This window comes from Argopecten irradians, chromosome 9 (assembly GCF_041381155.1).
Source record: "Argopecten irradians isolate NY chromosome 9, Ai_NY, whole genome shotgun sequence".
In the NCBI taxonomy this organism is placed as follows: Eukaryota; Metazoa; Mollusca; class Bivalvia; order Pectinida; family Pectinidae; genus Argopecten; species Argopecten irradians.
Window position 1 is genome coordinate 7245474 of NC_091142.1, and position 26393 is coordinate 7271866.

Below are 26393 nucleotides of genomic sequence, written 5' to 3' on the forward strand. Positions count from 1 at the left end.
TTTACCCCTGAAATTTCATAATGGACTGGTCTAGCCTTTGATTTAGAAGAGTCTAAATGTGTTTTCAGGGGTGAATGAGTTAACTCTTTTCATGTAATATGAAATCCCACGAGTTACATCTCAACATTTCAAAACATACCCACAAATATACGTTGACATTTATTTTTCTTTTGAGTCTACAATATACAACACGTAAACAAAGAAATAACTCACGATCTACGACATGAATATAAATCATATCTCCGAGTTACATTGATCAAAAAACAATATGCAGAATTTCTTAACAGTTAATAGAAAATTGTGTAAGAAATAAGCTTGTAATGACTATCCAAATAAAATGCGGATTGATACAAACCTAATTCGTTTGTAAAATGGCTCACAGTACTACGCGGAGTGATACACCACTAAATTCATTAATAGTAAATAGAAAATTGTCTAGAAAAAAACTGAAGATTGGAGTAACTTAGTCCAAATAAAACGCGGAGTGATACAGACCTAATTCGTTTGTAAAATGGCTCAAAGTACAACGCGGAGTGATACGCCAGTATTGGTAATAGGAAGACCTGCAGCACCATTATATAGAGTGCTGAGTAAAACGTTTTGATCAGGGTTTGTAAGACTACGAGGAACAGTTGTTATCCAAACAAAGATAAGAAACCTTTACCATCCCGTTGTACCATCACTTCATCTGCAAGGTCCCGCAACGTACCAACATCAAATGGCAGATAAAATTTAAATTGTGATAATTTAACTACTTTGAACGTGATTAAGTATGATTCGATAATATTGCAACATTTTTACTCGAAAAAAAACTAATATAAGAGAATTAAAAATAAAGTTCCCTAAATACAAATTCAGGTTATGTAATTCCAAAGTTAAAGCTCTCTTATCTTCTGTGATACCAAACATAATGAAATGAAGCCTAGGTTATTTTGGGGTTTACACAAAGAGATATACATCTATAAAGCTGTGAGAAATTACTCTTTTCCGTGAAACAATTGGCAAGATGAACACATTCTCCCGACGTTCCTACGTAGTTTATCTCCAATTTCTCTAAACGTTCACTCATCTTTCTGGGTATTTGAGATATTGAGCCTTTTAATGTTTTATATATAATCCCAATGTTCAAAATCCTTGATTCTGTGTTGTGTTTTATAATGTTTGAAATTCGTATGATGTTATCTTCTGAATCATTTCCTCTTTGTAAAGAATATAGTCGACATGGGTCTTCGGTGTGATGTTGCAAATTATCTCCCCTTTATTTAGAGATTTATCGGTAGGTGTTCGCATGCTCTCTTGTCCCTTGTATGTCTAATTTTGAGAATGATCTCCCCTTTGGTGAGAATTTCATCGGTAGGTGACTTGGTGGTCGCATGCTCTCGTGTCCCTTTTATGTCCAATATTTAGAGTTATCTCCTCCTTGATGATAATTTTATCGGTAGGTGTTCGCATGCTCTCGTGTCCCTTGTATGTCTCTTTTACCATACTTAACGTCGAATTTGTACACACGACCATCTCCTGAAATTGAAGGTTATTTATAGGTTTAATTAAAACCAGATTTTATACATCAGACATGGTATTGCATTTACTATATGGATCGTCGACGTTCATTGTACACTTAATTAACGTAACAATCTAACAGTAACGTAAAGATATTATTCATACTTAAGGACCGAAAGTATGCGTTCTATTTTATCAAAATGTTTATACACTAAAACAATTGATGAAAACCTGGCTTTATATACTGATTTAAAATTCTGAAATATCAGAGTTATTACCCTTTGTTTACTGGCGGAGTGAAACGAAGGGAAGTAACTCTGATAGATCAAAATATAATGTCATTAGAGTACATGTGTACTCCGTATCAAAACTACATCAATATGTTAAATGTACTTACTTTGATCCATGTAATGACCCTGAAAATGGCGAGGTTTCTCCTGCAAGCCTCGGTCTCGCTTGTCTATAAAAGGAGTAGAGGGTTCCGGACGTTGAACATTATACTTCCGGTTCGCTAAAGGCGTTTGTCGTTTGGCTGAGAAGCCTGTCAAAGATGGCGTCGATCCGAACTGACGAAAATCAGTGGCAATAGTTTGTCTGGCCTGCTGGTTTTTGTCGTCCTTGACAGGGGCAGTATATGGCATTCGCGCACGTGTCGGAGTGTGCACGGCAAATGGAGGGGCAGTGCGCGTGACATTGTTTTCCCAATCGTCCTCCTCCTCTCCAATCACACTTAGACCTGATTCCTGATCAAAGTCATGAGGCGCCCTCTGTCGGCCATTGCCACTACTGGCCGTCCAAGGGTACGTAAATACATACTGTTGCGCCGGTTGAATGTGTCTATGCTCCTCGTGTGGACAGTTTATATGGTCATACAGCATAGAAGGGATAGTCTTCTTACTTGTGCGCGGGAAACACCGGCAAACTCCGGGGTCAAGGTCATCATCATAAATACTGTTTCCATCCGCATCAAGTTTTAAAATGTTCAGCTCCACTCGATTTTGATTGGGATCCCGAAAGGAATCACCATAACGGTAGCGGTTACTGTACATAATGTATTATAACGTCAGCTTCATGTCTGAAATCCACAAAAACATTAAATTACCTAAAACATTTCAACAATTTTCAAAACTAAGCATTTTTGGAGCACACGACAAAGAGAGAAAATCATTCCATACCAAAGTCGTCCTTATCGTCTCGCCGCATGTACTGTAATGAGGGCAGACTTGACGGAAGAGGCAATCAAAAGTAATATTTACACAAATAAGTTACGTAAACAATAAACAACAAAGCGCATACAAATCTACCTTTAACAGTTTGTAAATAACGTCATTGTTGACACCGAGACTAGGTACACGAACATGTATCCTGAACATATTTACAAGTGAACGTTTGTTGTACTGTTAGTGACGGCAGAGTACCCGACTGTAGCTCTCTAACCTTGGTTAATGAGAGCTGACACGCCGGGGTCTGTGTGTATTCAACGAACTATTGACCCCTGGCGATACTTGTGGCGGAAGTTAGGTAAACATCGTACTCTAATGATACAACATAGGGTAGAACTGTTATATGTACTTAAAACACGATCATGTTAGTTTCTACATCAAGAGATTTATGCGGTCGTGTATCAATAAAAAGTTATCTGCCCTTGTAAACAAGTAAAGGGTCATTTATTGGTGAAAGTTGCGTCATTTTGTGAGAACCTACAGTACTATACATAACACAAACTAAAGTTTAAGACGTAATTATTAATTCCTGTTCCACTTTCCTTTGGAAAAGAATGGTCATTTCTTAAGAGAAAAGGGTGGTTAGGTATTTGTTTGATAGGTTAACACACACACAAAATGTGAGAAAATAGCTTTAATCTAGCGTACTTATAGCATATCACCAATACCTTTCTTCTCACAAGGGCAGATAACTCTATAACGAAACAAAAGGAAACATATTACTCATCATAGTTGTTTTTTCATTTTAGGCAAATTCAAACTGCGAATTGAGATGGAGCAATGGAATGGAAGCAAATACTACGCTGTTTACGACTTCTTCGGAATCGAGGACGAATCGGACGACTACAGAATTCACGTGAGTGGTTACCATGGTAACGCCGGTGATTCGATGACGTCACACAGAGAAAACCACGATGGAGTTCAGTTTAGTACATACGACACGGACAACGACCGTCGACCATTTGATAACTGTGCGATGCACTACCGTGGAGGTTGGTGGTATAACGACTGTTTCGATTCCAACCTGAACGGACGATATTATCAGAAGGGATTCCACAACAACTTCTTCAGACAAAATGGAATACACTGGAACAGCCTACACAAATACTCCTCACTTAAAAACGCTAAGATGATGGTGATGCCCGCCTCAGACTTTATTGCTCACAACAAGGTGGTGCCAAGCGCGTGAAAGGAACGTGACGTAGTGTCGAGCGCGTGGAAAACGTGACGTCACCATTTTCTATGCTAGTCATTAGCAACACAGTGATAAGATATATCTTTATCTGAAGTGAATGTGATGAGGAACGGCAACTGACTCGTTAAACAAACAGATATTAAAATACTAACAGGTTGTGAGATAGAGACTGTTGCCTCTTTTTAGGTCACGTGCACTTGAGAAACTGAGCATGCGCAAACTGCTGAGAAATACTCATATTACCGTAATATTTGGCTAAATGTGATACTTTTAAGTGACGTTTTACGATCGGATATGCACATTTCCGGACTTTCAAGTGACTTCTTATAGTTGGATCTTTCATGGATATGCATTCTTCCGGTTGACGTGAATGACTTTCCGTTTCCGCTGGATCACGTTATGTCTGGATTAATCACATTTGATGCATTTAGTCAAAGATTTTGGATTAATTTCTTCCATTGATTTGGACTACCAACATCATTTGTGAGAGGAAATGTCCTAGGTGCTTATTACATACCAATAGTCATTTTGTCCAAGACGTTTTACTACGCAGACCGAATTACGCACTTCCTGTTTCCGGAATGATTTCATATGTGGGTAAAAGTTCGCGGTGCTTATATTACAATGTAAATGGAGATCCAAATGGAGTCACAGTGACCTAATTTAAAATGCGTGGTGACATGTGACACCAATGATAGATGTCATGCCAATGTGTCGTATTCGAACTCGCCCATTGACATGTTGTTATGGAGACTTGATGAAAATTCCGTAAGATGGCGCTAATGCGTCTTACATAATTAAATCTAAGTTGAGATGTTGGAATTGTACAAGTGTGGCACCAATATGAAATGGCAAACAAAAGACAAATTTATGGATCTCTGACTTAACAAGTGATTATCGCGATACAGACGTTAGAATGCTGACAAAGCCATGTGTTAGTTTAAACTGTCTCCCGGGCTCCCCTTTTTTCTTATCAAATGTATATTTTGAACTTAAAATGTAAATATGTGACAAATGATGATATAAGAAGAGAAATGTATACTTCACACGTGTAAAGCGCGTGTGTATACGAGATGTAAGTGTATATACAGTGCAGTTTATGGAACGATATTAATTATATGTATTATTTATTATTATGACATATGTAGGTTTATGTGTTAATGTTTTTCACTGCCCAGTCACCTCTATTGTACTTTTCTAATTGTGTTCTAGCTGGACCAAAAATAAATCACATTATTAAAAATCTTCGTTTCCATTGAGAGTGAAACAAATTATTCCTTATTTTTTTATTTCGTTTTTTTTTTTGAATCCGCAAAAATTACTTACGTGTTTTGTAAATAATAAAAAATTCGTTTAATATCAATATAACTGATAAAATACATTGATATTTGTTCATAGCATATTTCTATTGGCATACCAAATGCTGATCCGATAATTCGATAACAAAAATGGCATCTTGATAATTTCTCATAACATTAATTCAAATACAGTTCCTGTTAAAAGTCATTAAAATAATTATTTCACATTCTATAAACATCCAATGTCGTATAAGGTCATATAAGGTCGAGCTAGGCGAGGAAGCGAAGAAAAGTCTGAATACCCGTTGAAAAACCGCCGACCTCCTCTCAGTACCTGGGTACATTGTTTCCCACGGGTTTCAAATATTTTCGGCCGAGTTGTGGAAGCCGCATGTTAAGAACGTCTTGCCGGCACGGCCCTCGGCGAATCAGAAGTAATATTTTGCTAATGAGAAATGTCTCGTATTAATTGAATGTTGTACTGAGAGTACATGGATGTAGTAGATTTCTCAAGGTTACGACCCACTTGCCGTTGTCCTCGTTCCGGATATTCCGGCTCTTATTTTACTATACACTCTTGACCTCATCCAAATCCTCTTACATATTAAAGAACATCGCGCATGTTCTAGAGAAGGCGATTAATATCATCTGAACTTTGGTCGCGGTGTGGATTTCATCTGAATCCCCATCAAGGGTTTATGTCAGAAGAACTTAGTCCGGCTTTACGCTCTTTACAAACGATGTACTATTTTTGGTAATTTATATTTAGAATAAAGATGAGCTGCTATTGTCAGTGAATAGGTTTTAGGTCAACATGTATATAATTTCGCGGTTCTATTGTGCTCGATTTCTGATAAAGGCGATCAAATATCAATAGAAAACATTAGAGGAGACTTCTTGTTGATCCGATACGTTTTTATGAAATACATACCTGTATATATATGTTCTGTTTTACTATTCCATTCATACTTTCATGTAATGCCATTTTGTCGTTAATTTATTTCCAGCCATTTTGTTTGTTGATCAGTTTTATATATAAGGATAACCTCGTTCATGTGAAAAGCACAGTTTTGAATTTAAAGCAATAACATAAGACTTTATATCCGGAAAACAATCATGTAAAACTATGAATCCTAACTGTGTTCTGCACGTGGGTGAAATTGATTATGTTTCACGACATCAGATGTTTTCTTTGTTTTTCAAATAATATCCATCAATACCAAATGTAAACATCAGAAACGAGATCTCGTGTAGAGGTATTAAACACGAGATTTCGTGACAAGATATCGCGATAGATACGAGATCTCGTAATGTATCTAGCGAGATGTACAAAGTATTTCGACTCTGTGTATATAAATAATATAACTCAGTTTATATGAAAATACATGTAAGCCATTGTACATCTGACTAGTGCTGTTGAATCGAACACAAAATACAAATCTGTTTGTGTTTAAGATAGTTCAAATATGAATAAAGAAAAATGTACTTTACACTGATGTGTATGTTCTTTGTTACAGTAGTTGTGATGATGTATATGTACAGTGTAAAAATGTGAAAATTGGCGCATGGGGGGTGGGTGGGGGGTTGGGGGGGTTAGGGGAAATTTACGCTAATTACGCAAATGCCTTTTTAGCGTGAATATTTGCGCTATCCTGGAGTATCGATGATGCAGCAACATTTACATCGACTCTTAACCATTCTCAGGTCCCTGTGTTTGCATGTTCTACGTTGAAAAGATTTTTGTTTGAGAAACTAAAAGTAACCATTTTATTTAATAAATTAATTATCTACATACTAACTATGTAAACTTAAAATACCGAGCTGGTAATTCATCTGAAATAATTGAAAGATATTCAAAACCATTCAATGAAATATAAACATGAACAGATTGTACATGTACAATGTATGCAATAAGTAGGAGTATCAGGTTCATTTATCTTGTGCACTACGATGTGAACTCTAGTGCACTACAGTGTTAACTCTAGTGCACTACAATGTGAACTCTAGTGCACTACGATGTTAACTCTAGTGCATTACGATGTTAACTCTAGTGCACTAGCTAGTGAACCGGAGTTAACTTTACTTGTGCACTCCAGTGCAATTCACTACCAAGTTTAGATTGCTCCCAACTGTAAGTTACCAAAATGTCATACTTTTCGCGAAAGGTTAACTCGTTCACATCGCGAAACAAAATACTCGCAAATATATCTACGTTTGCAGATTTGTTTGATTAGTCAACGTCCTATTAACAGCCAGGGTTATTTAAGGACGTGCCAGGTTTGTTGGTGGAGGAAAGCCGGAGAACCCGGAGAAAACCACCGACCAGCGGTCAGTACCTGGCAACTGCCCACATGGGATTCGAACTCGCGACCCAGAGGTGGAGGGCATGTGGTAATATATCGGTACATCTTAACCACTCGGCCACCGCGGCCCCTACGCGTTTGCAGAATGACAAAATCTAAATTGGCTGTTTACAGTCCAAGTACCAAAATGTTGTAGCTAAGGAAATACTGGGGTAAAAAAGACACCATTCAACATCGGGTATACTGTAATCCAACTTATTTTCATGGCAATTTAATTTCGCGTTTTATGCCTAACTATTTTTGTCATGGTGATTCATAATCACAAGGCTCGACTTTCTGTCAACGTCGCTTGCCAATGACTCAATGACAAAGTTGGCTGCCCCTGTGTTTGAATAATTTTCGCATCGATTAATTAAATTTAATAAATATGAGAAATTTAATCGTACGCAAAAATGGGTTGATTTGCAGTATCTGGCAAACCGAATTTATGACTCGCAGTTTAGGGGATAAAAAGGATGTCCTTGGTGAAAATGTTGATCATCCAACACCTATTTGATTGACGATAGCCAAGAGGTGGAGGATTTGTGGAACAACAACTTACATCCAACTCGGCCATTGAAGCCCGGAAAGCCTAGCTATGTAGTCTACACTATGGTAGCTGATATGTGCCATTTCGTTATATCGCCTCACAAAAGCGATAATCATCTTTTCCATCGTCTTCTCCCACATCCTCGATACTCCAGGGGTTCCGATCACTTACGATCTCTACACCCCTGGACTATCTCATAGAGAAATCGAAGGCAGCTCAGCGGAAAACATTTGACCAATCACAGGCTAGCAAAGATTTCCTTTGAAAATTACAGAGTGAGCGTTGCCTAACATCAAAGCCACACAGTCAACCACAGTGTACAGTTATACGGCTCTTTTGATGTGCATCAAATGAATAAATTACCTGTTCTATTATGTTGCCTCCAGTTTTTTTGTATATATGTTTGTTTCAAACCGATGAACCGAAAGGCTCAAGGTAATAAAAAAAATTGAATTGAACTATGAGATAGTCCAGGGGTCTAGAGGTCGTAAGTGATCGGAACCTCTGGAATACCGAGGATGCTTCTCGTAGCACCAGAACGAAATAACGAAATTATTTAAGTCGCTTATTCGCGACAATTGATTACACGAAACAATTCAGACGAAACTGAGTCAGTAAGTAGTTAAAGAGTTGAATATTGAGAACTTTGAGATACCGACAAAAAATTAGTTCCTGAGGTCATATTTTAAGAGGCAGCTAGAGAGTAAAATGTTTATTGGTAAAAAAAATCCGTCTAAATTGTACATTTTAAATTAAATTGGTCGTATCAAGTGTAATTTTAAAAGTACAGTGCATTTAGAAAAGAGCTGTATGTCCTGAAAGTGATACGTTCAAACGTGGAAACAAACAGCAACCATCCTCAGTACTCCAGGGTTACTACACATGTATCCGAGTTGTTATAAGCATCCCTGGAATATTCCAAAACGGAAATTCCCCACAATTTTGTGAAATTGTGGGGACCGCAATGCACCCTGGGAGAGATTGATAGTTCCTATGAAGATTACAGAAAGAGCGACGCCCAACTTCAAAGCTGCACAGTCAACCACAGTGTACCGTTATTCAATTCTTTTGATGTCCATCAAAGGACCACACTACCTTCTCGTCTGTGGTCGCACTCGTAGTCTTCAGTTTTGCTATGAAATATTACAGGGGTAGACATACCTACAGTGACAGTAACCCCTGGAGTATCGAGGAAGGTAACATAATGGTGTGTACGTAATACTAATAATACTATGGGTCATGACGAGACAACTTGATGTTTATTATAGTGTATCTATATATCCAATATATGTGGAATTCATGACTTCTCTCGGCTGTATAATTATACCTATCAAAGAAATGCGTCTCCGCGCGCGCGTGTTGCTGCGCGTGAGAAGACTCCCTTGGTGCCGTTAAACAGTCTACGTACAATAGCGTACCACTTAACTAATCACCACTTCATCACGACCACAGTGACTTGGGAATTATAATTATATTTACACAGGCTTGGGTAAATCGCACCCTCTATATTACAGGAGTTACTACCACTGCCGTTATATCCACCGTCTATATTCCAGGGGTTACTATCACTGCCGTTATATCCACCCTCTATATTACAGGAGTTACTATCACTACCGTTATATCACCCTCTATATTACAGGGTTACTATCACTGTCGTTATATCACCCTCTATATTACAGGGTTACTATCACTGCCGTTATATCCACCCTCTACATTACAGGATATATCACTGCCGTTATATTCACCTCTATATTACAGGGGTTACTATCACTGCCGTTATATCCACCCTCTACATTACAGGAGTTACTATCACTGCCGTTATATCCACCCTCTACATTACAGGAGTTACTATCACTGCCGTTATATCCACCCTCTACATTACAGGAGTTACTATCACTGCCGTTATATCCACCCTCTACATTACAGGAGTTACTATCACTGCCGTTATATCCACCCTCTATATTACAGGGTTACTATCACTGCCGTTATATCCACCTCTACATTCGGTATATCACTGCCGTTATATTCACTCTATATTACAGGGTTACTATACTGCCGTATATCCACCTCTATTCAGGGTTATATCACTCCGTTATATCCCCTCTATTCAGATTACAGGATCCAAATACAGGGTTACCATCACTGTTATATCCACCTCTAATTCGTACTATATCCATCCCCTCTACATTACAGGAGTTATATCCCTTTTACTATCACTGCCGTTATATCCACCCTCTACATTACAGGAGTTACTATCACTGCCGTTATATCCACCCTCTATATTACAGGAGTTACTATCACTGCCGTTATATCCACCTCTACATTACAGGAGTTACTATCACTGCCGTTATATCCACCCTCTATATTACAGGAGTTACTATCACTGCCGTTATACACCCTCTACATTAGGATACTATCACTGCCGTTATATCCACCCTCTACATTACAGGGTTACTATCACTGCCGTTATATCCACCCTCTATATTACAGGAGTTACTATCACTGCCGTTATATCCACCCTCTAATTACAGGGTTACTATCGTATCACCTTTATTCATCACTCTTATTACCTCTAATTACAGTTATATCACTGCCGTTATATCCACCCTCTACTTACAAGGTTATATCACTTTATATTCATTTATATCCACCCTCTACATTACAGGGGTTATTATCACTGTCGTTATATCTCCCTCTACATTACTAAGGGTTACTATTCACTGTCGTTATATCTCCCTCTATACACCAAGGGTTACTATCACTGTCCTTATATCCACCGATATAATTTTTGTCATTTTATTTACAACCCGCATATCAAAAAATCGAATAACGGTATTCTGAGTGTGGTTGACTGCATGGCTGTGATTTAGAGCGTCGCACTCTCTTTCATTTTCAAAGGAAATATCTGCAGACTTGTGATTGTTTTTCTCCTGAACTACCTCCAGTTATATCATGGTGTAGTCCAGAGGTGGATATTACGATAGTGACAGTAATCCTTGGAGTATCGATGATACAGCAACATCAACATCGACTCTAAACCATTCTCAGGTCCCTGTGTTTGCATGTACTAAGTTGTGAGAAATAGTGATAATTTCCTGAAATGGGTAATATTTTACCTAATTCACATAACAGTATTTTCCCCGGATGATGCTCCCCATTCTCATTACGTCGCTGGCAGACTATGGCACCTTCAGGACTGTTTTGGCAGAGATCGCGAGACAAGTGGTACCGAGATGTGTTTGTAGCTGTTCTCGATAATTTCATCGTTATGTCGAGGTTAGCAATACGTTAAGTGTCTAATTCATCACTATTATACAACGGTCGACCGCGGCACCCATCTGTTACCGTCAAAACAGGTGACACAGAATAACCAAAATGATTACAACTATGTCCGTTCATGATATATCATCATTTTACAGTCTGGCACGCGATACTACTACGTCAGGTCGTAATGGTGAACTTTAACCTTTAATCAGCACCCTCTTTATCCGGTACCATATTGCGTTTTATATTTTAGCAATTTTTGTTTGCTTATTACACCTTCAATGTCAGAATGTGGTTAGCAATAATTTGTCAAAAGGGGTCAGCTAAATTCGGCCACGCACGGGGAAACTACATCCGATTGAGGAGCACCATATTGTAGTGCTAAAATTAGTTGAAAGACCCTTTATATACAAACATGTTCATGGCACTATGCGCTATATGAATGACGTACTGATTGCGCATCCACCAAAAAGAAAATCAGTTATTTTATATCATTTTTTGTGTTAATTAGACATATATTTACATCAGTAAACACCAATAATGGTTCAAATGATGAGAAATGTTTATGCGCTATCGGCGTTGGAGCATCTTTAAAAAGCAAGAATGCTCTTAATCAAATAGTCAGCAAGAATGCTCTTTAATAAACTCTATCATCATGAGATGAAAGGTCACGTGATTGACACGATAAGACATCCTGACCCCGTGTGACCTCGATTCCCTAAATCTGTCTATTGAAGATTCGTGGGCTTGGTTTCTATTTATAAACATCCTAGACCACTGTCTAAACCGATTAAATCAAGAACATCAGAAATCGTCTCATTTACTGTATAGTTGGTGAACAATCGAGATCGAGGTCACGTATACTGACCGGAGTTAAAACGTACTGCAATCTGATTGGTCATTTAAGATTGGAAAGGGGAGATGAGTACGAAAAAAGTTTCTTATAAATGGTTTGTCGTAGTTAAAGTACATTTATGTAAGTCCTTTCATTGGTCATTGATGATTAGAAAGGGGAGATAAATATAAAAAAAGTTTCTTATAAATGGTTTGTCGTAATTAAAGTACTTCTCTGAAAGTCATTTATTTGAAATATCACCCTTCGTAACCATAGCAACAGGAAGGAACACAGTAAGTTGTACCCCTGAGTCGAAAAAAATATCGTTTGCGCGGTACACGTAGTACCATCATTAAAATCATTTAACAAATTATCAATCCAAACTGTCGTGTTTTGTTTCTCCAAGGTTTTGATATCTGTATAAGATACGTGTGAATTTGTACTTGGCTTCATTCCCGGCAGCTTCATAAACCTTAAAAGCTTCAACATTTCTGACACCTGTACATCGATCTTAATACTCTAATTGGTTAGAATACTTTCTGAAGTGTTAAGATCAAGATATATAAAAGTATTTTCCCGATTATAGTTAATTAAGGTTTGATAACGGGATATAATGATATCATCCCTATGTTTTTCCTCTATTTAAAAGATCAGTTTACCCCCTAGCCGCTTTGGATCAGATGATAAAATACATGGGTACATGCAAAGTGCGAAACGAAAACAAAACGAAACGAAAAGGAATGAAACGAAACGAAATGGATCGAAACGAAATAAAATCAAATAAAGAAAATTAAAACGACTTTGACAATTTTGAAATATATTACACTACACATTGTCTGGGGATGATTCAAGCATTTTACGAATAAGTGTCAAAGCTACACGTTTATAATGAGATGTTGGCTTTTTTCTCAGTTGCTTACAAGATTACAGCAATGCAATTTCATCGTCGTCTAAAGCAAAGATTTAAACAATTTTACTAAAGACTGGAAATTTTGTGGAGCGTATTCAAACAGTTTGTTATCATTAAATTAACATTATATACTTGTACCAACATTATTTTTCAACATTGTTGAATTTTTTTCCTTAGTGATCTGAATGAAACTATATGGAAATGTGTTGAAAGCTACTAGTAATCATGTACCATAAAGGTATCAAGATTCAATATAGTTCTAGTCAAACCAATTTCAATGAAAATCTGTTAGCCTAACCATTGAAATTCTGCTTCTACAAAGCTAAATGAAGAATTTTTCAATGAAAGCGTTAGGTTGGTCAACTTCTCAGTCGAATGTTTTAGTTTAAATCAATTTTATTGTAACAAAAGACAAATGAATTGGACAAAAGTTATATAACTTACTGACGTCCTCTCCGAACAAATATATATATATATAATTACGATGATATTTTGTCACGTGATAGCTTTAATATGTCTATATATGTTTACTTTATATATCAAAACAAAACAATGGTTACAAATTAGGATATAGCTTAAGAGATAAAGGAGGGATTAGCGACACCAACGCATATTTTTGTTTGTTATAGAGGGTTTTGCTCAGAAGAATGTATCCCTAGGTTGTGTCGGGACTTGATAGTGATCGATTGTATAGACAGACAGTTATAACACGTTTCAGAATCGACATTTTCCGTAACACATTAACGTAATAACCACTCACGCGCTGCGTCACGTGCTAACACGTCATATTTCTGTAATAATGATGGCTTACTTGGTACAGCGCCGCAAAGCGTTGACAGAACGAGTGATTGCCCCTGAAATCATTATTATACACCAGAGGGCGCTGAGTGTTTCTCCTATTTTATCTTTATGTGTTGTCTGCTCTGGATTTTTTTCCCAACACCTACTTAATGTTCATAAACAATTTTGTTTTATTTATGTCTTTGGAAAGATGTTTCGTCGATTAGACTTCTCCTATCGACTAAGATCATCATTTAGAGACATAGAGCATCGCAAATCTAACTAGACACGAAATGCGTCAAATTTTCAATAGCTACACTATTTATGTATCAATCTGAAAATGCTCCTAACTCCTTTATCAATACAAACATCACATTATATATCAGCTATATACATATGTATGTAGCATATATCATGTAGGTAATGTGGTTCTTGTTGGGTTTTTAGATACGTTTTTGATACCGTTCCTATTCGTAATATTTTGTGTAGCTGTTCATGAGGCAACTGTTATGTAACGAAATATTTGAGAAGTTTAGAAAATCGCTCTACCTGCTGATCGATACAACAGAAACACAACTGCTTAACCAGAGAGTTACACCCAAGGGGAATAACTAAAACAATAGAACAATCGGGAACCTGCGGCACTTTCCGTAAACAAGAAAATACTTTAGAAGAATGCCCGAGGAGTTCCGATTGACAATATAAGTGCTTAATTATCCCCCTTTGATCATAGATTGTAATCTCACCACACCCATTCACAACAGTTATGTTTTTGTATATCGTAATAGTATAGTAAAGGAAAGAGGCAAAAGAACCGAGAATAAATTCGTGACGTATCTCTTATTACTATATGATGTCAGAAACGGAATGGAAAGCGGTCAATCTGTCAGCGAGTATCTCTCACCTTCAAATTCTCTACGGAGTTATTGTGAAACCGTACCTTTGTAATACTGTGTTTGTTTTCTCCTGGAACTTTGGTTTTTTCTTCTACGTCTTAAACTTGTTGCTGTTAGTGTGTTATTGCTATTTTATACTTGGTATCAGGTGTTGTTGTTGTGTTGTTCAAAGTTTGTGTTTGTTACACATTTTGATGTTGTTGCTTTACAGTTGTTTTTATGTGTTGTTGTTGTTGTTGTTATGTTGTTGTTGTTGTTGTTATGTGTTGTGCTGTTGTCATCTATTGTGTTATTGGCGTTATCAGATTCATATAAATTTGTAACTATAATTAGTTCATCAGAATAAGAGTGAGAAACTTACACTTAACAACATTCGTGTTACCAACGGGATTGGTAATATGTATAAATCGTACCCATCTGAAGTTGTATATATCTAATCCTAGAACATTACATTCATCTACATTTTCATTTATATTCTGGTGTGCCACTTTGAGAATATTACATATAGTACACGTGCTGACTATAAGACTTCACGTATACCGTATTTGAATATCTTACTAGTTACCTTTAATTCTACTTAAAAAGTCAAGAACTTAGATATGTAATAAAAATCAGATGATTGAAAGTCTACGTCCTAGAGCAGAAAATACGATATTAAATATATCTTTCAAAATGCCAATTTACATATTACTTACGTACTTACTTATCAGAATGACCTCCCTCTTAAACTCGTGTCCATCATGTTTATCTTCTAAAATCTCCACTTTACGTTTCAGCCATATTTGATATCTACACTCTCCTGCGTCAATATTTTCTTGTGTATTCCATACCTTAAAAGTTTGAATGTATATATATGTCTGTAAGGTTTGTAAAGGAATATGTGTTTCCGCTTGTAGAGTTCACATAATGGTAACTACCCCTGTATAAGGAATAAACGTTGAAAGCATTATACCGTTTTAAAATTCCTTTGAATAACATTCTTTGACGTTCTTTGTCAGTTTTGAATAACCGATAGACCTGCATACTCGATGAAATGAGACTTTAACAGTTTAGACACGGCGATCGTATGTATACGGATATTGTACATAAGGAGACTTTTAATTTCATACCTGATCGGAGAACGTACAGGTACAAAGGCAGGTGTGAATAAATGACATATTAGATATGATTGATATCCTTTTAAATGTATTATGATAAAGTTGAGTTGATAAAAACGTCTATATACATTACATATTTATTACAGATTTATAAATAGATAACTTTTTACTATATATCACGATGTCTTAAAAAGTAAGGCGCGTGAAATAAGAGAATCAGAACAGAGAAATATTTCAGAAAGTGTCAGTACATACATATGTATATGTTTATTAAAAGGAAAAAGGCATTAGTTCATGGACAGGAGGAAGAATTGAAAAACCAGAGGATGTGAAGAAGGATGGAAGAAATATAAAGAGGGAAGGAAGAAAGGAAGAAATTGAGAAAAAGGAACGGAAGAAATATCGATAGCGGAAAAAAAAGAATAAAGAAATAGAGAACGTGTGGAAGAATGGAATAATTGAATAATGGAAAAAATAGAAATTCAGAAAAACTAATTTCATATATCGAGGAAGAGGAGATAACTGCTTTCATTGTTAGTGGGAGAAATAATTAAGGGGGGTGGGGGGTGGGGGGGGGGGGGGGGGGGGGGGGGGGGGGGTAGGGGGCGAAATAGAAGAAGAAATACATATGTATGTGTGTACGCAGAAACTGAATGAGGGATAGAAATGGCTGACTGCATTATAAGAAAGATATATGAACTTAGAGAAGAAGGAAGGAAAAGGGTAATGCGTTGAATACACGAAGATGTATACAAATGTAGGAGAAACGACAGAGGGGAGGGGGGACGGAGAGAGATAGAGAGGGAAAGAAAGAGGGCTGTAAGACAAAAAGGTGTTGAACAGACACAGGAAAGAAAGAAATAGACTTTATGTAGAATATTAGTTGAACTAGAAATAGGTAAAGAATAGAAAAAGAACGAGAGAAAGAGAAAGTATATACCTGTATTCGTCCGCTACGTCGTCCTTCTTTCTCTGACGTTTTTCTTCCTTCTTGAGTAACTTTCATGTGTCAAAAAAACGCATAGAAAATAGAAGCTAAACGGACCAATGTTTGTTTAGATATAAAGGGGTTAAGGAGGGGTAGAGTTCACAGCGATTTATAAACCTATATGTCACTGTTAGGAAAACCCCGAAGTTTTCAACTTGCATATCAAGTTAAACCGACCCACTTGATGCAAATCGATAAAGTAGAAATTTATCTCCGTCTATTTCATTATTATTGATTTGTTAAACTTCTTCCGCCTTTAAAATGATAACCCCTCAACGGTAGCAAAACCCGGTTGAGTAATTAATTATATCTACATGACAGTTATATGCCTTATTTATGAAGTTACCTGTAAATAGGGTGTTTCGTAAATAGGGTCGCCGAAGGGCCGGTCGTTTAACTTTAATTCAATGAAGCAAAACTAATTTACATTTGATCAAATATCCGACTTCGTACAGTTATAAAGGTGAAGATAATATCTGTACAATTTATGATCTGTAATCATATTGGGTGTCTGTTTAATCATGTAAACAACCAATACTTAACTGTAAACAAGTTTAATTCGAATGAATTTTAAATGAGTAATAAGTACTAATAGACTTTATATCAGATTTTACATCAAGCTTAAATAGAATCGGAATAATCTGTAAATATCTCAGAGTAATGGCGTTTGACTATTGACTTTTAATGCAGTTAGTATGGTCTTATTGACCTTTTAGAATCAGATATCAACCGATAACGGAAATTATAAATGTTATCATATTTCGGAACAATATCACATTAGCGGAATCCTAGCTTTATATAAGATGCCTGCAGTAAATTTGTTTGAACTAGGGTTAAATGTCATTATTAGATATAAAAAGAAACTATGATGGACCAAAAACACTTCCCTGTGGAACTCTGTATGTGATATGATACAGGTTAGGGAGATGACTTCATATAAAGTTTGAAAACGTGTACCCAATCCCAGTGTATATAAAATATTACAATCGAATATGTTAAAAAATATGTTACATGTATTCCATTCCGTTCCAACAGTTTAAAAAACGTTTGCGTAAAACGTTTTGCACTAGTTTTAAGCTTTATTTATGCATAATAATTCTTCTCCATCATTTCCTTAGAGACAAGACAAGCATTTAAATGTTTTGTGGTTAAAACAAAATGTATTTTTTAATATAACACATTTAAATAGAAAGTGAATTGCCTGTTTCATGGGAATTTGTCGAGTGAGTTAAAAACTGCTGAACTAGTAAGATATAGGGAGGTCACGACTAGAGACAACCGAGGCCATGTTTGTTAAAGATTTGGTCAGATAAGTTTTATTAGGTTTAGGAATGTATATCATATATATCCAACTTCCGTGTACATGTATCTCCGACCCAACACTATAGTATAAACCCTCTCTACACATGATTTCTTCTGAAGTCTGAAGAACGGCTCTACATTATGACAAAAGTTAAAATAAAAGCAGCTTTAAAATCAGGTATTAGTATATGTAACAAAATCCTGTGACCACAGGGGTCTGAGAATTAGTTACAGTTTATATCAATCGGACCCACCAGGCCCCAATTTCTCGAAACAAAGTTCAGTAAAAATCGACTTAAGTCAAATATTTTCATAAAAGTTACCTCAGGTGAAAAACTTAAGTTTTGACTGCACTTTCGTTTCGAGATATTTGGGACATAGTGTCTATAGACTTTTTCAGACGTTTTATGTGTGTAGACAAAATAACGATAAAATTCGCATTCTAAAGTTTACTACTCATATTTATATAGTTACAATAAATATATACAGTTATTTTATCGATTTTTGTATCAAGACCGCTAATTGTCCGACCCCTGTGAAGAATATGGAAGACAATGAACTTTTCTGCGAGAAGTTAAATATCGGGCGGGGCTAAAATAATCTCAACATCACGAACTCCAGTTAAAGTTATTGTTTAGGATTGTCTGAGTTTGTGTTCTCTTTAACATTTTAAATGTTCTCTTGTAAACTTTAACTGGCGCCATGTCTGGCTACGAGTTTGGTTTGAGTTTGTCAGTTTCGAAACAAATACGAAAAATTCGTTCTAGTCAGAAAACTGTATTTTGTTGTTTCGTCATCGGTTTATGAGATTTACGTCATAGATCATGGAGTAGTTTTATTAAACGACTAATAAAGCTTATAACTAATATCGTTTTCCAATCACATGTCAAGCACATGGGGCGTTCTCAATAGGGTCGAAAAAAAATAAACTTTGATAATAATTGATTATTCAATCAAGCGTATCCAGGCATCGATTGCTGCGTCATGCGATTGTGTGCAAAATAATGTCGTTTTCTCTATATTTATTCCGAATTTGCATATTACAGAGTTATCTGCACTTGCGAGTGGTATTGATTGTGACGTCATCCGTTTGCGAGCGTAACGTCATACGTTTTGAAGTAAACGACGTGAATTGAGCTCACAAAATAATGACGTAACAATCGATACCTATACTCGCAAGGGAACTAACTCTGTAATATGCAAAGACGGAATATATGACTTTTTGCACTAAAACTAACGACGTTTTATGCAATACAAGGGCAGATAACTCTGTAATAACGCACAAAAAATAAGTCGTACCAGAACGAAGTCGTTATCTGTAAATATTTATATAATTGATACGATTTAAAATTTTGATAGTTTCATCTCACCTGAGTCTGCGGATCTCTCATTTAGACGTCTGAATGAAAAGCTATAATACTCCCCAAATAAATCATTTTTTTAAATATATATACCAACTACCCAAATATATGTTCTAAGTGTCAAAATTCAATTTTATGAACGAGCCGACTGACTCGGTTACCCAAAGCCCTTGATCTATTCTTTAATAAAAACTGAATCAAAACTACGGTGGCATATCCCTACTTATTACAAATCCTGGCGTCAGAACTTCCTTGGAATTTAAAATTTGGTAAACTTCAATTATTTTACAATTATTTTGGCCCCGCTTTAACAACAGGGGCGGTCGTGATATTTGAGAGAGCCACCGTACCATGTCGGTAGATCTAAAGTACGTCCCGAGGAAAATCCCCGACATTTTCCAGTGATGATATCCGAGTCTGTGTTTTTGATGATTGTGTTCGTTTGTTTATTCTATTATGCTTTTTGATGGGGGAGGAGGAGCACGGATCATGAAGTACCATAATTTTCATTTTCAGCCTTGGTAAGGTTTTTATCGCATTTTACCAATTTAAAAATGTTCTTTGTTCGGATGGTCATAATCGAAGTGTTCCAAGGGAAGCAACTCTTAGACTAGAGCAAAATCTTTTAGGCCCACTACCTTTCCGGAGCAAAATTTAAAGGTTTCTTCAAAACATTCAAACATAAAAAATACATATCGATGTCCTAAGATGAGGGTACAACACCAAACATATGCAATATTCCCTGCGTAATATATGATTACTGTGGAGATTCATTTCGTTTTTTGGCCGTCTGATGCAGTGATAGTCAACTACCGCGCGATATTAAGGACGACGGCGGGAAACATATGACGACCCATGTTATGAAAATTAACATTTAATTTATTTTAATCAAATTGTTCAAACAGGGGTGATAAGTGTAGTATTAACGGTAAGTTAATACTTTTTGCGACCCTTTTTTCCACCCCCATTTTAAATATTAAATTCAGAAAGGTAGTGGGCCTTTAAACAACTATAAGTTTTTTCATAAATGGTTAATCTAAAAAAAAATATTGACTTTTAACGAGTTAATTGATTATTGTATTATACACACAGATTTGTTAGAATACTGCATTAACCAAGAGCGGCACTGAAGATAAGTCTCATATTAGATTAAAGTGAACAGTCGGGCAAGGATGGCTAAATTCGGTAAAAATGGTGTGAATGTATCCAGTATAATTTCTTATGAAATGGAAAAATAAAATTTCTCGTCAAAATCTGTCTGCGTACGAAGAAATTAATTTAAAGTATGGAAATTCTAAAACGTCCTCCCGGCTCACTATGTCCGTGGTTACATTTCCACGCAGCCTCGCTTTCAATGCTTTCAACTTTTCTTTACTTTAATGGTCAGAACTGGGAAACTAAGCAGAACTTGGCCGTCGTATTAAAATGCGAGAACTTTTGGAAGGCTAATGAACGCATTTAGACTGGTTTTCTTTGCCCGACTATTCACTTTAAATCATGTCGTATATGTAATGACATAGCACATGAATCTTAGTTTTTGTATATTATGAATTGTGTGTATTGATTTCTCGAATAAAACTCAATACAGTTGCCAATTGTCATTTTGATTGCTTTGATATCGGATATTAATTTGATAAACAATTAGTGTTTTATTAATTCTGTTGAAGAGTTATTGGGTTCAGGTCTACCAGAGTTACTACCCTTCGTTCATACGACAGCGCTATTGACATTCAATCTACATCGCCATGATTATGCTAGCAATACGGAAATAAAGTTTTCAACAAAATCTATTTAGGTTTTCATCAAAATCCACTTCGTTTCTGTTTCTTAGAACATCACTGCCTATTGTAAAACAGGTATTTCGCATTGATGAAAAACCATGAAGGTAGATGCATTTTATTTTAGTGATATGATATGTACATGTATTTCATAAGGATAACGCTAACATTTTAACCCCCACACACAGAAATTTGAATGAAATAACCTATGATTTCTGAATTTGCCTGCTTTCTCAATTGTTAGGCAGTTGAAGTGAACATTTTAACATATTACTAAGTCATTTATTGCATTTCATTAAAATTAAAACTGATAGAAAACGATGAATCCGAATGTTCGTGAAAACTGCCACCCATCCATAAAGAAGCACCCACTGGATGCTAAAATTGCGCCTTTCGCTAATAAAGCGTCATAATGACACCAAAGCAGTGAGTGCTACAATGCTTCCAGATATTTTTTCAATAATCGTCTTCATCCTCATCATCATCGTCATCGTCGTCATCGTCATCATCTTCGTCGTCATCCTCATCATCTTCGTCCTCTTCCTCTGGAATTTTCGTATGTCGACTTTCGAGTTTTACGCTCCGGCGACTCGGTACGGTGCTACGACGACTTCCGGATTGAAGCGATTGGCGACTTCCGGTTGAGGATCCTGTGTCTATGTGAGCATCCCAGGATCCAAGGTTAGCTCTAAAGGACGGCGTAATGTCGTAGGAGACAACCTTTTTGGAAACTGTAATTAATAATTAATTATCATTAATTAGACAGTAATATTAAATTAACACACAAAAAATATTACTAATGCTTCGGTCACAACCCCTTCTGATTAGGCTTAGGGCGTACTCCCGGCATAGTTTTTATTCATTTTGGTCTGGATCCCGGCCGGACACCAGATATGGCCGGCCGGTGGCCGAGGCTTTCATGCATAATCAGGGAGGTGCCCGAAGAATTTTAACTCGAAGTTTAAATCTCTCCGGTGTCCCGTAGATTTTCGTAATCGGCAACATATCCTTCACACATTGTTGAGTATCGTCCGATATTCGGCCGGGAATCGATCGCGAGCGGCAATTACACCGCCCGACATTCGATTCGGGCCTGGTACAACTATCGTTCGTTGTCCGTAAGATATTCGGGCGATATTTGTACGATGTCCGGCGAAAAGGCCGTATATCGCCCGGACATCATATGATAATCGGCCGATTAGCATTATGTGTTCAGTCGATATTTCCTGCCTCACCGGTCCCCAAAAAATTCTCTTTCGAAACAGACGCCGTACGATTACCTCACGGCCTCCTTTTTATGTAAATGATGTGTGACACATTTTTGATCAGTGTTGTCCGATGTCGGAAAATGGCAAAACCGCCGGTATACTCCCAATTACCCTCTATCCCCGGATACCGGCCGATCATTGTGACCCAAGCATTACTGACCTTACGATCTAAAATACAAATACTATTGCATAAGCGCCACTATTCTATAATCATCATCATCATCATCATCATCATCATCATCATCATCATCATCATAATCATCATCATCATGATCATCATGATCATCATCATCATCATCATCATCATCATCATCATCATCATCATCATCATCATCATCATCATCATCATCATCATCATGATCATCATCATCATCATCATCATCATCATCATCATCATCATCATCATCATCATCATCATCATCATCATCATCATCATCATCATCATAATCATCATCATCATCATCATCATCATCATCATCATCATCATCATCATCATCATCATCATCATCATCATCATCATCATCATCATCATCATCATCATCATCATCATCATCATCATCATCATCATCATCATCATCATCATCATCATCATCATCATCATCATCATCATCATCATCATCATCATCAATCATCATCATCATCATCATCATCATCATCATCATCATCATCATGATCATCATCATCATCATCATCATCATCATCATCACATGTTTAAAAACAAATAATGAAATGTGATAATAAAACGAATATGCGGGCCCTTTATGTTTTTTGAAGGTCTGTACAATTGATCACTGTCATTTAATATGTTAAAGTTTTTGAGCAAGTTTATATTTTGTTACATTGTATAAGTCACTGTCATCAAATGAATTTACAATGATTTCATTTTCATATGCAAAATCAAAATAATCCAAAAAATTTAAAAGTACAATTTAGCATTTTGATTTCTGCTTAATTTGTATATTTCCACAGTTTCATAAAAAAATATGAACTCATACTTCTCTGTCAATAGGCGAGCTTTGCTGTTCTCCACCAGTATCGATCATCAAAATTTGTATAATACCTAAAGATATTTGACTAAGGGTAACTGACTGATATTCAAATTTAAACAATAGGAGTGACACACAAATCGTCTATTTTACATAACATTGTTTACACGACAGTATATGCTTGTTGGTTTAATTTTATTTTCAACTTTCATGGCTTTCAATCGTTCGTTTATTTTCTGTATTCTGAAGTTATATTGATCACATTTTGTAGATATAGCTAAATGTTATATTGATCACATTTATCTTTAGAAACACGTTTCGTTTTTTTCCTTTAGAAAAACTTAGGAACTGGATTGTAACAAACATTAAACCCGACAAATTTTCACTACTCAATTTACGTAATATATATTTGTTAAGGATTTATAGATTCAACCTCGAATCAAGCTGGGCCGCTGTCATGTAACATTCTGTACCGAGTAAAGGAGACCTTCCTCGATGAAATGATTAGATTCAAGAAGCTAAGTGCAAGAGTCTAAATAATGTGAAATATACAGAAAATAAGAATTAATAACACATTAAATGACACGTGGCTATATCAATTTCAATAGGATATTAAAATTTTTTTCGTACGGTTTTTGATGATTTTTTATAAATTGATGTATTGTAAAAATGCGTTAACTGAAAATACTGGTCTAATAAAACACGCAAATATTCCTTTATATGGACGCTAGTTCAAATACTTTACTTATGGTAATCTCATTATATTACACTCCTTTGGCCTCGTGCATTATATAACATTTGTTGAACAATTACATCATCAGTTTGGGGTTAAATTATGAACCAGAGCACAGTTACACCATTTGTATATATAAAGGTAAGAACTCGTCTTTAAGACTCATTTATCTTTGCCTTAGAGGTAGAGTCGAAATGACTGTACTTCATTCATCATAAAAGTGCGCATGGAATTTTTTGGGTGCAATAATGGGATATTCCGTGCCCATAAAAGAAGCTTACGCAGTGCTTTGAAGTTATATTTGTTTAAGCTCAACTTTTCAATGGCGGGTAATGGTGTAAATTACAGTAACTTTTGTAACAGAAGAAAAATACTTAATCTTCTGCTCCCAATAGGAAAAAATACCATTGTCAGCGGTGGAGCATCTTTTAAACAAAACGCCCCATGAACTAAATGGATTCTATGCACTCGACTGCATCTTTACGCAATGTGGTTGGTAATTTATTAATGAGCAGTGTCCACATTAGTATAGCGTGTATATGAATTTATATCCATAGCATATGCAAATAAATACATTTAAAAGAACGTTAGTGTCATACTTTATAAAAGGATGAACAAGAATATACTCCTGTATTCGCTTACTAGATAGTAGATATAATTAAACTTCCTAAATGTATTATAAGATAGTGAGGTTTCAGCTTTTAATAGTAACGTTAGGTGGGTTTAATTTTGGCGCTTTCATAGCCGCCACATAAGCCAAAATATGATTATATCTAAAATTTCCCAATTTATAGTAACTTGAGATCTACTGTACCTACCCAATTTCAGCACTTTTATACAAGAATGTGACCTGGCCATTTCCTGTAGAGACTGGAATTTAAAATATTTGGACTGTATAGTTTTATGTTATTTTTCATTAACTTTTGTCAGGATCAGGTTCTAAAAGACTTTTCATACAAATATATTTGTTCATAAAGAGCTTATGAGTATTTCTTTTTCCCGCTCAACCTTCCCAAATCAATTCAGTGTATGTAAATAATTATTAAAACATATTAAGTCGATAAAATAATAAAGAATACCTTTTCACTACATATATGTATAACTATATATTAAGCAACAAATGTTGGATGTGGTTGTGAACAACAAGAGGATGTGGATGTGGCGCAGTGGTAGAAGGCGCAGGTATGTTTGGCTAGGCGATTGGGTGCCGTAGATCGTGAGTTCGAGGCCCGGATAAGGCACGAGTCAATAAATTGTCATGCTTTGTTAAATTGTGTTTCTTTGATATATTATATATTAAACGGGAACATTGTGTCTATAAATCAATAAACATTGTAATCGTTACCGTTGCCGACTCCGGGTTCCGACATGTTGCGAACAGATATTTTGGTGGCGTTGAGAAGCGGACGATCTGTCGCACGAATTCCAGTCCAAGACCTCTGTTAGCACCGGTGATTAGGACAGCACGTGGGGCGATCGACATGGTGTCCATGTGTTTAAGAATATTTTGTTAGAAAGCAATAATAGAGTTACCTCACTTTAACGTATCAAAAAGGTCAAAGGTTACATAGATATCAACGGTTTATCTTAAGTAGTGCGTATTCGACCCATATCAGTACTGCTATTTGCTATACTAAAAGAATAAACTTGAATAGATGTTATGTAGATATAACACAAAATAAGAATGCAGTTTTAATATATAACTTTAAAATCAATTCTACAATGAAAGAAACTGTGAATTTTGAGTTGTAACTCCATAACACAAAACATATTTTTAGCCCACCATCATCAGATGGCAGGCTATTCAAATCGCCTTTCGTCCGTGGTCCGTCTGTAAACAATGCTTGTTAGCGCTATTTCTCAGAAACTACGGAAGGGATCTGTCTCAAACTTCATACGTCCTAGAGCCCTAGGATTGTCAAGCAGATTTTCAGACTGGTCGGAAAAACAATATGGCCGCCATGGATTTGGATTTTGGCAGTTGATGTTTGTTACCGCTATTTCTCAGAAAGTACTGAAGGGATCTGTCTCAAATTTCATATGTAGGTTTCCCTAAGGCTCTAGTTGTGCATATTGCAATTTTGGAC

At 36.2% G+C, this 26393-nt stretch overlaps 2 protein-coding genes across 8 annotated transcripts in view; one reads left to right on the forward strand and one right to left on the reverse strand.

Moving 5' to 3' along the window:
- LOC138331274 (ficolin-2-like) overlaps positions 1-6706 on the forward strand; it is a 34231-nt gene extending 27525 nt beyond the window's left edge. For all 3 annotated transcript variants that reach the window (XM_069278791.1, XM_069278789.1, XM_069278792.1), the window contains exon 5: positions 3473-6706. In XM_069278791.1, coding sequence (XP_069134892.1) covers positions 3473-3912 — 440 coding nt within the window. In that variant the 3' untranslated portion in view covers positions 3913-6706. The remainder of the gene's footprint in view (positions 1-3472) is intronic.
- Positions 141-16958, reverse strand: LOC138331275 (uncharacterized). Of its 5 annotated transcripts, none has more exons than XM_069278797.1 (3): positions 16831-16958; positions 1898-2575; positions 141-1518 (listed from the first exon to the last, which is right to left on the reverse strand). In XM_069278797.1, the coding sequence occupies exons 2-3, from the start codon at positions 2547-2549 to the stop codon at positions 1433-1435; spliced, it is 738 nt and encodes a 245-aa protein (XP_069134898.1). In that variant the 5' UTR covers positions 2550-2575; positions 16831-16958; the 3' UTR covers positions 141-1432. The 5 variants fall into 5 exon arrangements, with proteins under 5 accessions (XP_069134898.1, XP_069134897.1, XP_069134895.1 ...); XM_069278796.1 differs by lacking the exon at positions 16831-16958 and adding an exon at positions 15493-15737; XM_069278794.1 differs by lacking the exon at positions 16831-16958 and adding an exon at positions 15497-15736.
- Positions 16959-26393: the final 9435 nt, after the last annotated feature.

Coding starts and splice junctions, on each gene's coding strand:
- LOC138331275 (XM_069278797.1), bottom strand. CDS start 2,549: ATGTACAGTAACCGCTACCGTTATGGTGATTCCTTTCGGGATCCCAAT. Junction 1,519..1,897: donor GGGTCATTACATGGATCAAA/GTAAGTACATTT, acceptor CTTCAATTTCAG/GAGATGGTCGTGTGTACAAA.